Raw genomic sequence first — 14,270 nt, 5'->3', positions numbered from 1 at the left:
TGCTGGCGGCACTTCCTCTACGCAACCGTCTCCGCCTGCAGCCCCGACCTACGTCGCCATTTCCCCACCTCGGGATCCTGGTGTTTTTAACGGAGTCGGCAGTCCTGATGTTGACGACTGGCTCCGCTTATACGAACGTGTCAGCACCAGTCACAGGTGGGATTCGACTATTATGCTCGCGAACGTTGTTTTCTACCTCGACGGAGCTCCACTTGCATGGTTCCAGACTCACGAAGAGGAGATCTCGAGCTGGGATCTCTTCAAAGAGAAGCTCCGCGACCTTTTTGGCAATCCCTTCGGTCGTCAAGTTACTGCCAAGAAAGCCCTAGCCACACGTGTACAGACGTCGACCGAGTCCTACGTGTCCTACATTCTCGACGTCTTGGCCCTTTGTGCCAAGGCTGACCCGACCATGTCTGAGGACGATAAGGTAAATCACGTCCTCAAAGGGATTGCTGACGACGCCTTCAATTTACTGGTGTTTACCAACGTCACCAGCATCGATACGATCCTCAAGGAGTGCCGCCGTCTTGAGCATGCTAAAAGCCGCCGGTTATCCCAGCACATCACGCGACTTCCCAACACAGCTGCTACGTCATCCTGTGACGACCTCTTCCACCAGCCGTCGCGATGTGACAACTTGACCCGCATTATTCGTCGTGAGGTCGAAGCGGCACAACCGGCGGCCCCTTCCTTTCCGTCACCTGATCATTCTCCGGTGACAATCTCCTTGATCCAGGCCATCGTCCGTCAAGAGTTATCCAACGTCGGCCTGCACTCCATTCGTTCCGCATGCTCGGAACCTCTCTCTCCACGCACGGCCCCACCGCGCCCTTCTTACTCTTATGGACAGCGCAACCCCTCAGAATGGCGAACCGTGGACGACAAGCCGATCTGTTTTAACTGCCGACGCATTGGACATGTCGCTCGCCACTGCCGCAGCCGCTGGACTTCCCCCACACGCTATTCTCCTAATTACCACCCTCGCCCCTCTAGTGCGTCCTTTTCCTTCGCCCCTTCTATGCCCACCCCATCATCTGACCCTGCGCCGCCTTTGACACGTCCCCGCTACTCCCGCTCGCCTTCTCCCTCCCGTCGTCAATCTCGCTCGCCCCCGTCTCGCCGTGCTTCTTCTCCGCCCTACTCGCCGCTCCCCCGACCGGAAAACTAGACAGCGCAGCTTCTGGAGGTGAAGCTGCAAAGACGACATTGGCTCAAAATCCTCGCTTCACCTTACCGACGAACCAGAATCTTTTGGACGTTCTCGTCGACAATGTTCCTGTGTGCGCGTTGATTGACACCGGGGCGCATGTGTCCATTATGAGTGCTGCTCTTCGCCGTCGGCTCAAGAAAGTTCTGACGCCTGCCCCGAACCGATTTGTACAAGTCGCCGACGGAGGGACTGTCGCTATTGTTGGCATGTGCTCTGCCCGACTCACCATTGCTGAGAGACACACCGTCGTTCTCTTCACCGTCATCGAGCATTGCCCTCACGAACTCATTCTCGGTCTGGATTTTCTTGCCCATCATTCTGCCCTCATTGACTGTTCGGCCGGCTCACTTCGCCTTGACTTGCCTCTTCTTGCCGACCCTGTGGACCCGCCTCCCGGCCATCTGAGCTGCATCGATTTTATTCGCCTACCACCTCACTCTATGACACACGTTGACTTGTTGTCCTCACCAGCTGTACCTGACGGCAATTACGTGGCCGCACCACTTCCGGCCGTTATGCTTACACATGGTGTTATCGTGCCGCACACTGTGCTGAAAATTACTGGTAACCGCACCTGCCTTCCACTCGTCAATTTCGCGCTAACCGCGCAAGTTCTGCCTCAGGGGATCTCCTTGGCTATAATTCGCGCTTTGCAGGATGATGAGGTTGAGCCATTCACAGTGGAAGATCGTTACAGCTCAGCCCATACCGTGACGTCATCGCACAGTACTGACGTCGACATGAAGAAGATGGTCTCCTCTGACCTTACACCTGCTCAAGCTGCAGCCCTTTGCCGCGTTCTTGAAGGCTATCGCGACATTTTTGACTTTGACAATCGACCCTTAGGTCAAACGTCCGTCGTGACCCATCGCATAAACACTGGCGATGCGAACCCTATTCACCGTCGTCCATATCGTGTTTCTGCGTCAGAACGAGCTGTTATCCAACAGGAAGTCAAAAAGATGCTTGCAAAGGACATTATCGAGCCTTCCTGTAGTCCCTGGGCTTCTCCCGTCGTACTAGTCAAAAAGAAGGATGGAACGTGGCGTTTTTGTGTCGATTATCGCCACCTGAACAAAATCACAAAAAAGGACGTGTACCCTTTGCCACGTATTGATGACGCTCTAGACTGCCTGTACGGTGCCACTTATTTTTCTTCTATCGACTTACGGTCCGGATACTGGCAGATATCCGTCGACGCCATGGACAGAGAGAAGACTGCATTTGTTACCCCTGACGGCCTTTATCAGTTCAAGGTGATGCCTTTCGGTCTCTGTAACGCGCCCGCCACCTTCGAACGAATGATGGACTCTTTGCTTCAGGGGTTCAAGTGGTCCACCTGTTTGTGCTATCTGGACGACGTCATCGTTTACTCACCCACATTTGACACGCATCTAGACCGCCTTTCAGCGATTCTTGACGTGTTCCGCCGCGCCGGTCTCCAGTTGAACTCGTCAAAATGTCACTTCGCTCGCCGCCAAATCACCGTCCTTGGACACCTCGTGGACGCCAGAGGCGTGCGACCTGACCCGGACAAGATTCGCGCCGTTACGAACTTTCCTGTTCCGAAGTCTACCAAGGACGTTCGTAGTTTCGTAGGGCTGTGCTCATATTTCCGACGCTTTGTGAAGGATTTTGCGACCATCGCCCGTCCCCTTACCGACCTCTTGAAGAAAGACGCCCTCTTTTCTTGGGGACCTGACCATGCCGCATCTTTTTCGCAGCTCACTACTCTCCTTACCACGCCTCCAATTCTGGCCCATTTTGACCCGTCTGCTTCAACGGAAGTTCGAACTGATGCCAGTGGTCACGGCATAGGAGCAGTATTAGCACAACACCAGCGTGGACATGATCGCGTTATAGCCTATGCCAGCCGACTTCTATCACCCGCCGAGCGCAATTATTCAATCACAGAGCGCGAGTGCCTCGCTCTTGTGTGGGCTGTTGCCAAGTTTCGCCCCTACTTGTACGGACGCCCCTTCTGTGTCATCACTGATCACCACGCGCTCTGCTGGCTATCCTCGCTCAAGGACCCCACGGGACGACTCGCTCGCTGGGCGTTACGCCTGCAAGAATATACCTTCTCCGTGGTATACAAGACGGGACGCTTGCACCAGGATGCCGATTGTTTGTCCCGCTACCCCGTCGACGACCCGGCTGATGCGGACACCATCACTTGCGTTTTCTCTGTGTCCAAGTTGCTCGAAATCGGCAATGAGCAACGCCGCGATCCTTCCTTACGAGCCCTCATCGACCATCTGGAGTCGACGCCTGGCGACGCTTCTCTCCGGATGTTTCTCCTTAAGGAAGGGACACTATACCGCCGCAATCTCGATCCACACGGCCGTGACCTTCTGCTCGTAATTCCATCCCACTTGCGGTCGACTGTCCTCCAACAACTTCACGACGCTCCCGTGGCTGGACACTTGGGCGTCTCGCGCACATACGACCGTGTACGCCGTCGCTTCTTTTGGCCGGGTCTCGCTCGCTCCGTGCGGCGCTACGTTGCCGCTTGTGAGCCCTGTCAGCGCCGGAAGAAGCCCTCCACACCTCCAGCTGGATGTCTTCAGCCGATCGACATCCCACCGGAACCCTTTTTCCGTGTTGGTCTAGACCTTCTTGGACCGTTCCCTCTCTCGGGCTCCGGCAATAAATGGGTCGCCGTCGCTACTGATTATGCTACGCGGTACGCAATCACCAGAGCCCTCCCGACAAGTTGTGCTACTGACGTTGCTGACTTTCTGCTCTATGACATCATTTTAGTGCACGGTGCCCCGCGCCAATTACTCACTGCCCGTGGCCGCAGCTTTCTGTCGGCAGTCGTCGAGGACATTCTCCACTCCTGCTCGACTAAGCACAAGTTCAGCACGTCCTACCACCCACAGACCAACGGCCTCACGGAGCGCCTCAACCGGACCATCACCGACATGCTATCCAAGTACGTCGCGACCGACCACCACGACTGGGATCTTCACTTACCATATGTGACGTTCGCGTATAATTCATCGCGTCACGACACCGCCGGCTATTCGCCATTCTATCTCCTATATGGCCGAGAACCCGCGTTGCCCTTGGACACATTGTTGCCCTCGGCCACACGTTCAACCACTGAATACGCCCGCGACGCGATCGCACACGCCGACCACGCGCGCCAGCTCGCCCGCACCCGTCTCGAGGCCTCGCAGGAGCATCAGCGACGCCTCTATGATTGCCACCATCGCGACGTACAATTTACTCCGGGTTCTCTGGTGCTTCTCTGGACCCCCATTCGACGTGTGGGCCTTTCCGAAAAGCTGCTGTCCCGCTACACTGGCCCATACCGTGTGGTGCGACAAGTGACCGATGTCACGTATGAAGTCGTCCCCGCCGACCTGTCAGCGTCATCGTCGGCTGCCAGTGTCATCGTTCACGTGGCGAGACTAAAGCCATATCACACACCTTTCGCCGCGGATGTGTAGATTCAGCACCGGGACGGCGCTTCTACTGCCGGGGGTGATGCTACGGAACAGCCGCCACAGTGTGGCTGCACTGAGGAGAAGGAAGACGACGTGGCCACCGCTTGATATAGCGTCGCCATCATTGCCACCGCTTGTCTGCGTGTAAATATATTGTAGACTCGTACGTCAGCTACACGTAACAATATGCATCACAGTTAAAAAGAACAAACTCTTGTTTACTCTCATAGGCGTGTATATATCGCCTTCCAGCAATTTCGATACCAAAAGATTTGCGGATATCTTGAGTGTTTGTCCCGCCCCATGGGTCATCATAGGAGATTTCAATGCACACCATCCAGCATGGGGAAGTACAAGGACAAATGCAAGAGGACGAATATTAGCAAGTATCGCCCACAACTATGGCCTTGTTCTCCTAAACGATGGTAGCCCCACCTTTCTTCGAGGCGTGACATACGGCAGCTGCCTCGACCTTGCTTTCGTCTCCAACTCTCTCGCCAGATGTGTGAAGTGGTTTCCAGACATTGAGACACATGGGAGTGACCACATTCCCACCTATCTGAACATCAAAGGCTTGTCGTCTACATCAGGCTCACGGAATACCATTCGGACGATTCAATGGGCCAACTTCAAATCTGAGATGGAAGATGCCTGCCGCGAGGGCCTACCCTCTGGGTTAGAGCAAACGATTAAAATGACGATGCAAAACGCCACTCGCATGATGACGATCTCTTCCACGCGAAATGACTTCGACATAGAATTAGAGCGACTTCGAGCGCTTCGTCGTCGGGCGGAACGTCGATATCGACGTACAAAATCAATCCATGACCTTAGGGCAGCCAGGAGGATGCAAAAGAAGATTCAGCGTCGTATGGATAGATTAGCGTCGGAACGGTGGGCAACGTTTTGCCAGACACTCGACCCCCGCAAGCCACTGTCTCACATTTGGAAAACGGTGCAAGGTCTGCGTTGCCTTCCGGAACGGCGTTTTCCATTCAAGGCGCTAGCGCTTTTCCAAGGGCGGCAAGACATCGATGTCGCAGAAGACTTTTGTGCGCGGATCGCAGACCAAGCGGCTCGTCCAGATCCTCCTGCCCGAGCTGACGTCCCCCATTCCCGTGATTGCCGCATGGACCTTCCTTTTACAATGGAGGAGCTCGAGGCGGCACTAGCTCTCTGCAGGCGCTCATCATCTCCGGGTCCAGATGGTATATCATACCGAGCCTTGTGCTATCTCGGAGAATCCGCACGGATAGCACTATTGAGTCTCTACCACACCTCATGGCAGGAGGGAAGTGTTCCTGACGAATGGAAAGTGAGTCGCCTGGTGCCAATCTTGAAGCAGGGCAAATCCCCGCTAGAGCTCACCTCTTACCGCCCGATAGCGTTGGCCAGCTGTGTAAGAAAGATAATGGAACGGATGATCCTTGGCCGCCTGGAATGGTACCTTGAACACTACAAGATTTATCCGAGTTCCATGGCTGGCTTCCGACGTGACCGCTCTTCCATCGACAATGTAGTTGATCTCGTTTCATATGTCCAGCACGAAAGGTCCCGTAAACGTTTATCTGCAGCTTTATTCCTAGATGTGAAAGGGGCATACGATAACGTATTACATGAGGCTATTCTCGACGCTCTTGTGACGGTTGGCTTAGGTGGTCGAGTATTTTTATGGATTGCAAGTTACCTATCTGCAAGATCATTCTATGTATTAACTGACGATGGGCCAACTACGCGACGCTATACCAGCAAGGGCGTTCCTCAAGGCGGTGCTCTCAGCCCGACACTATTCAACCTCGCTCTTGTTGGACTTGCTGAATGCTTGCCAACTACCATCAAGATTTCAACATACGCTGACGACATCTGTGTCTGGGCTTCGGCAGTCACACGTCCTCAGATACGTGCGCGACTTCAAAGAGCGGCCACTTTGACAGCGAACTACTTGTGTAAACAGGGTCTCAGCATTTCACCTGAAAAATGCGCACTAGTCGCATTTACTCGGAAACCGATGACGCCTTATATCATCTCAATCAATGGGCGGACCATTTCCTATGTCCGAAACCACAGATTCCTTGGCGTCATTATTGACCGAGACCTCTGTTGGAGCCCACACGTGGCCTACATGAAACGGCGCCTGACAGCTACTTCCCAGTTGTTCAAATACTTGACAGGGAAGACGTGGGGGATGTCAGTAGACGCAATGCTTAAACTCTACAGAGCTCTCTTTCTCGGTTTTTTAAGATACAGTCTACCTGTGCTGAACAACACCTGCAAGACAAACATTCGTGTTCTGCAGGCAGTACAAGCTCAAGCACTCAGAGTCTGCCTTGGTTTGCCCAGATGTACGTCAACAGAGGCGACTCTTGCGATTGCTCGGGACCATCCAATGCGAACTCACATTACGGTGGAAGCCCTGAGAACGCACATCAGACATTTTGCACGTGCCCCCCATCACCACCTTGCAGCACTACCTTCAGACAGGCACCAATCATCATTCTCTAAAACTATCAACAAGTACAACGACAAACTTCCCTCGGGCTTCACCGCTGCATCTAAACCATCGATACCCCCTTGGTGTCTTATCAGCCCCACAGTACATCTCAGTGTACCAGGAATCGGAAAAAAGTCTGAACTGTCGTCGCCTGTCCTCAAACAACTGTATCTGCTTCTTCTGCACGAGAGGTACGCGGACAGTGAACACATTTATACTGATGGTTCCACAAACATCCAGTGTTCGTCCGGTGCTGTGGTTGTCCCAGCAAAAGCTATTACCATCAGCTTCAGGACTGACCACCCGACAACATCGACATCTGCTGAACTAGCTGCTCTTCGCGCTGCACTCCGTTTCGTCAGTCGGGAGCCACCTCGACAATGGTCCATCTTCAGCGACTCAAAGGCAGCCCTACAATCTGTACTATCAGCTCTGCGTCGCGGGCCATTCGAACAGCTCGTATTCGATATTAGATGCCTACTCCTTACATCACAGGAGAAAGGACACCACGTGACGTTTCAGTGGCTGCCAAGTCACTGCGGCGTCACTGGAAACGAAGACGCCGATAATGCAGCTCGGGCGGCTCTTGAAGACGCACAAGAAGAGGCCATACCGCTTTCACGATCCGACGCAGCTAGCAGACTTCGAGTGCTTGCACAGGAGATGACGCTCTCTTCATGGTGCACACCAAACAGCCAGACCAACCAGAGCAACCGTCAATACCACCTGCCTTCTTTGATGCATCTCTATATGCCAACTGGACTCCGCCGAAGCGAGGCGACTCTGCTTTATCGCTTATGGTTAGGGGTGGCTTTCACGAAATCTTACTCATTCCGCATTGGAATGGCCGACAACGCTCTCTGCAATGCCTGTCTTTGCGAGGAGACGCTGCAACACATTCTGTGCGACTGTCCTGAATATAATGTTCAGCGACAGTCCCTGGCATCCGTTCTCGCGCACCTTGACACTAGACCATTGTCCCTCGACACGATTTTCACATGCCGCCGACAGAAGACATCGCAGGTGAAGGCGACAAAGGGACTACTTCAGTTTTTGAAAGAGACGGGATTGGACAAGCGGCTCTGACAGTGTTATCACGTACAATGCCAGATTGATAGACTCTACCGGCCGATGTTTGTGTGCTGTGCTATGTGCTCTCTCTCTCTCTCCCCCTTCCGCATCTTTCATCGCACCCATCCCTCTCCCATGTGTAGGGTAGCAAGCCGGTTACGCTAAACTGGTTAACCTCCCTGCCTTTCCTTCTCTACTTTTTCCTTCCTTCCTTATTATTAGTATAGTAGTAAGGATTAACTCAATTGTCACTTAATTCAATACCAGACAGGCCCGTTTCAGCCTTTGTAGGCTTATGCAAGCCTGCTTGTTTGTGTTGCTTTGTATGGTATATGAACAAAGTCATTATTACTGTTGTAGCTGTTGTCTCAGTTACTGCTGTTGCTGCTTCTGTTGTGAACGCTATCATTGCTGCTGTCGTTACTCTATTGCATAAACTGGTGTGCTTGATATGGCCATATGGGATTATACTGTGAGGCCCGAAGGAACAGCGCCAACGAAGACGATCACAAGTGGGGAGAACGACACAGGACAAGCGCCAGTCCTGTGTCCTGTGTCGTTCTCCCCACTTGTGATCGTCTTCGTTGGCGCTGTTCCTTCGTAATTCAAGTATGCACCATCTAGCCCAAATGAATGTTGTCCTGAACTATGAGGCCCGTTGATTCGCCTCCTTAGGAGATTATTATTACTATTCTGTTTGAAAACATATACAATGGGCGTAAAGGAAAACATGGAAAAAATCGAACCTGCTCCCAAATAAAACGACGGGATAGGAACAAAGAAATTGAAGGTCACACGAAGAGAAATAGAGGAGAGCTCCGTGCTCTGGCAGCACTTTCTGATGCTCAATTTTTATTGGCGTTTGTTGTGGCGTTTAGTTCTGCTGACGGTTGTGCCGCAACATGCTATTCCGTTAGAGTTTAAGCGCACCTAATTTGTAGCGACAATGCCCCAATTTGGGCGAGTTGGTTCATCTTTACCGTTCTTAAAACAGCGTTTTCAGTGACCGTCCTCTCCTTTCTGTACTTTTATTCCTCGTCGATGGCACAGCTTTAACACGCTATTTAGTTATGCCATATGTATATATATATATATATATATATATATATATATATATATATATATATATATATATATATATATATATATATATATATATATATATATACACTGTAACGGTAACGCAGAACGCCGCAGGTGAAAGAAGATGAAGGTCAAGCAGGAGGACAGAGTAGCAGGAGGTCAGGGAAATGGTTTGTGGGATGGCTGAGATTTGGGTGTGTCCTTTACCGCTTGGAACACGTTCAAGGCGCCTGACTACCGTTGCACTTAGAGGCAGCGGACGTGTTAACGCGCAGCAAGACGTCCCCCAGTACGATGCCTTCGCTCGCATCGCTGCCGGCATAGACTGTGGCGCCTAGTGTGTGTCCACCTCCTGGTCACCTCACCACACAGTTTAAATCCTCGTGGCTCAGCTTTGTTCTGCTGCCGCTGAATTTCTGGAATTCCTCGCGGCATCCGACCGCTCCACCTACGCAAGTCTCTTCTCGGCAATTTAGTCCCGCTATGCTGATGCCCCTCTTCAGCACTTACATCTCGCAGAATTAGAGCACACCAGCAGCTAAGTAGAACATAGCCAGTCGCTGCAACAATGCTTCTTTTTCTCGTATAGTTGAAATATTCGCCCCACGATGGCGCCACCTACGTCTACGTCTTCGGTAATACGCATACGGACAAGCGAAATTTAAAGAATCTTTAGCTTGCCGGGAAATACATTACCTTTTGCGAAATACCTGCTTACGGCAGAGGTGTATGCCAGACAACGCTGGTAGCGACATGTTCTGGCACAGAGTTTAACCAGAGAGCACGTAAAGCTAACACTGCAATGACCTCCTATATTCTGCTTAACTGCTGGTGCAAAACGTTTAGTAGTGGTCGGAGCGACAACGTGCACTCGGCTTATGATTTCCCTTCGACAAGAAGGATCACGTAACATGAGAGAATTCAAACCTGTCGCGTTTGAGCAAAGCGTATCAAAATGCTGCTACCGTCTTTGCTACCGCGGTCTATGGCTATGGTAACTCGGTAATCCGTTAGCACTGAGAAGCTTATGGACGAGCTAAAGCTGTGTACTCGTGGTTAATGCAAAACACGCTCTCTTACCTGCGGGTTTTGGTGACGGAATTTGATGAGCTCGGCTGCGTGCTTGGTCATTTGGACTAGATGATTGGTGAAGAAGAAGCTGAGGGGCTTCTGGAATATCTTGATAACCCATGGCCAATGGTAAAGGTTGACTGAAATAACGGCAGTAAGCAAGTAATGGTTTATTGAGCAATGACATATAATTGTCCAAATGTGGGACAGTACACTAGAATGAATAAATACGGATAGAGCCCGGATATAAAGCCATTTTTGTGGGACCACTTTATATATATATATATATATATATATATATATATATATATATATATATATATATATATATATATATATATATATAAAATCTGCGTACTGAACCAAGACGTGGTAGTGTTGGGAGCGCTTCTTAACACTTCAAGGCCTATAGGTTTACCACATTAACAAACAACACAAAGGAAAATAGAGACGGGGCGACATCCGCCCAAAGCACCTTTGCTTGACTTCAATTACAAAAAGTCAGTTACTTTTGCCCGCGCTTTTTATTGCCACATTTGCGTCTGCTGGCTGGATATGCTTGAGACTACAAAATTTGTAAGACAGAGAACTCTCTAAGTATGCGATAGCCTATTAAGATTGCGATGATTGTGATGACTGGAACGTGTAAACAGCAGCACGCGCTAGCGAGCTCACGCACTCAGTTATTAAAGTGACGTTTTTATGAATCCTATCTCTCTGGCGATTTCACCTACACTGTGAGGCGATCGCGTACGCTTCGACACCTCTGGAGGTTTCCGTTCGATACCTCCAAGGTGGGGAAAGTCTGTAGTGCTAGAAAGAAATACGTGACCAACGGTTGGATGGAATCCTTGGCTTCCTTCCAAGCAGCCAAACGCTGTGACCATTCGGGCACGATCGCTAATGCTTCTCTCGCGCCATAGTCGCCCTTCGAAACCTTCGGCGCGCGCAGCGCGCGCCAGTTCGTCGCCTTTTTCCCCTCGTACCAGCTAGCACTTTGAGAAGCTGCCTTAGACCGCAATGGCCCTCCGAGAGCGGCCCAAGTTTCCCGCAAGAAGGATACCTGCAGAGCTAGCTGTTATGGTATCGCACGAAATAGTTTAGCCGCACGTGTCGCTTGCGTCTTAGGCATCTTGTACTTAAGGGCGCAACAAAGCGTGCGGCAGAGTTTCAGCGCGAAGCCGACTCGACTCACTGCCCAAGTTGTGCAGGAAGCCCTTCATGATGTTAGGGAAGCAGAGCACCGCCGCCTGGAAGAGGGGGTTCTCCGGATGGCGCTGGACCTGGGTGTCCAGGTTGAACGCCGCCTTGCTGATGACGTCAAAGGTGAGCCGTTCGCAGCGAGAGCCGATGTCCACTTCGGCGCCGCTGTCGGCGCACTCGCCCAGGATGCTGAGGAACTCCCGCTGGGCGTCCACTAAGGCAGGCATCACCTGCATCAACAGCAATCACAATCAATGCGAGAGCCTAACACAAACGGAATGTTGGCTGTCGACTATGTGCAGAGGCGTATACTCCTTGGAACATCTTGAAAGCTACGCTGAGAGAGCGAGGGATCACTGGAGGGTGTAACATTTAATGTAGGTGACAGGATAACCTGCATTGTTTTTCGTGTCGAAGGCAAGCGTTTGTTTGTGGCGTGTTGAGCGGTGGTATACCACTTGTCACGTGGTGCCTATCGACGCCGTGTTTGTGCTGCGCTTCGGTAGGCCTTAATTGGCGTTGCTGATTCATCAACAGCAGCAGGAAGATAGTACGTCATGCAACTCACAGTAATAACTCACAGACGATCATAAAAAAGGACGTGATGTCACGCGGAGGTTCATAGACAACCGTCCAATCATGAGATGTCGTCATGGATTTTTCCCGCGCCATAAAAGCCGTTTTAGTTACTCGAGCGTGTACGTTTCATTAGCTTGGCATTCGTCTACACTTTTAACCTATAATTGTCCACCCATAAAAAACAGATAATCGCGAAAGCGACTAAAGATATAGGATATCTACACTGCAACTTGTGCAGCTGCCCAACCGACATTCGGAAACTTGTTTACTTGTATTTTCTTAGCCCGCAGCTCAAATATGTCTCGCCCATTTGGACGCCGCATCAAGAATAGCCAATCTCCACTATTCAAGCAGTGCGAATCCGTGCAGCTCGGTTCATCACGCGCAACTACGATTTTCACTACCGCACCAGTAGCATAAAAAAAAAAGACATTTCCCTTGAGCCTTTCGAAATGCGTCGTTATCCTTATATTTTGTGTCTTTCCTTTCATAATTGCATCTATGCCTCATGGTCTTCTCCCGCTGGAAACTCAAGCATGCATGTCTGCTTCCCAATCACTTAAGCTGTAATCGCATGTCTGGTCGCACGCTGTCTGACAATTCGTCTGCGCTTCCTCGTGCTATCCGACCATGGAACAGCCTTCCCGGTGAATTCGTTTCGCGAGCCCTTTCGGGAAATGCTGCAGCTGCAGATGGTTTCCTCAAAAATGTGTACTGATGGCCGCTAATTTCTACCATCGTACGCATCGATTTCTGAACTGAATTGAATTCTGGCGTTTTACGTGCCGAAACGACAACTTGATTACGAGGCTCGCCGTAGTGGGGGACTCCGGATTAATTTTGACCATCAGGGGATCTTTAACGAGCTCCTAGTTCACGTTACACGGGCGTTCTTGCACTTTTGAACACAGCGACTAGCGGCCACCGCAGCGGAGTTTGACCCCGCGACCTCCATGTTTAGCAGCACAACACCGTAACCGGTACGCCAGCGTGGCGGGCACCGCCTTTTTCGAAATACCTGTTATAATAATGACTGCGTATTTCTTTGTTCTCCATGATGATCCATATTTTTCTATACTTACCATTCGTATATTTTAATGCGTTTATAAGTTCACGTACTGTGTTCCTGCTCTAAATACCCTTTTTCAGCTATCTCCCCATACTCAATACTCCCTCTGCTGGGCCTGCGGGGTGCTTTGAATTAATAATAAATATGCCATTGCATTACAGTCGCGAGACTGGCACGACAATGGCCATTTTTTTTGTCTGTCTACAGCAGTAGCAGTTATTAAACTTAGCAGTGAGGGAGAGTGCGACATGGAGGAACCCACTTGCCTAATGACGCCGTCGTGGTATACAAACTCTCCGTGTATTTCAGAGCTATGATAAGACATCAATTTTGTCCTCTTACGATAAATTAACTGGTGTAGTTTGCAGAACTGTGGTAGTGCTTTTTTACTGCTTAGCGAGTTTTTAAAGCTTGCGGCAACAATTATTTTAAGTTTGCCAATGTCCGAAGAGTTTTGCAAGATAAATCGAGATCCCACAGGAAAAATTTACTTGTTATAGTTGGCAGATTAAACATTTCTTTAAGAGAAATGAATCTTATCACAATAGACGCATTGAATGGTAGTGAAACATTTCGGTCGCCTTGCGGCGAAGCTGAACCATTGACAGCAATAGCGTGGCGAAGGGTTAGCGTCGCGGTCGTACCCATCGGCCAGTGTTCTAACTACACGCGGGTGCGACATTTTGGCACGACGCAGCACGCGGGACACTTGCTGCTGTGCAGAAGGAACAGCGCCCTAGCAGCCACCAGGCGTCTCACAACGCTTACGGGGCGACGAGCCCCACCAGTGATCTTATATAGGCATCGCAATGCATTGGTGCTTGAGATGGGATGGACGGGTAGGCATCGGTGTCAGTCAGCGCGGAGTGATTAGATAACGTTAGCTTGACTCTTGCCGCCTATTTTGCTTAGACCAGCGCATACACTGTAGAGGTCAGCATTACTGCCTACGTGCTGTATATATATGTATGCGTATACAATATCTATGTGCGTGCAAGTATATGTAATGTGTATATGCGGCCTATACATGCATGC

General features: G+C 50.8%; 1 protein-coding gene across 1 annotated transcript in view; it reads right to left on the bottom strand.

The window, feature by feature from the left end:
* LOC142591026 (cytochrome P450 3A5-like) overlaps positions 1 to 14,270 on the bottom strand; it is a 54,345-nt gene that overhangs the window by 17,008 nt on the left and 23,067 nt on the right. Inside the window, exons 6-7 of the mRNA XM_075703401.1 lie at positions 11,580 to 11,817; positions 10,394 to 10,524 (exon numbers count right to left, since the gene is read on the bottom strand). Coding sequence (XP_075559516.1) covers positions 10,394 to 10,524; positions 11,580 to 11,817 — 369 coding nt within the window. The remainder of the gene's footprint in view (positions 1 to 10,393; positions 10,525 to 11,579; positions 11,818 to 14,270) is intronic.

The sequence above is a fragment of the Dermacentor variabilis genome, chromosome 8, assembly GCF_050947875.1.
Source record: "Dermacentor variabilis isolate Ectoservices chromosome 8, ASM5094787v1, whole genome shotgun sequence".
In the NCBI taxonomy this organism is placed as follows: Eukaryota; Metazoa; Arthropoda; class Arachnida; order Ixodida; family Ixodidae; genus Dermacentor; species Dermacentor variabilis.
Note: the sequence above shows the minus strand (reverse complement) of the source record. Positions and strands in the feature narration are given on the sequence as shown.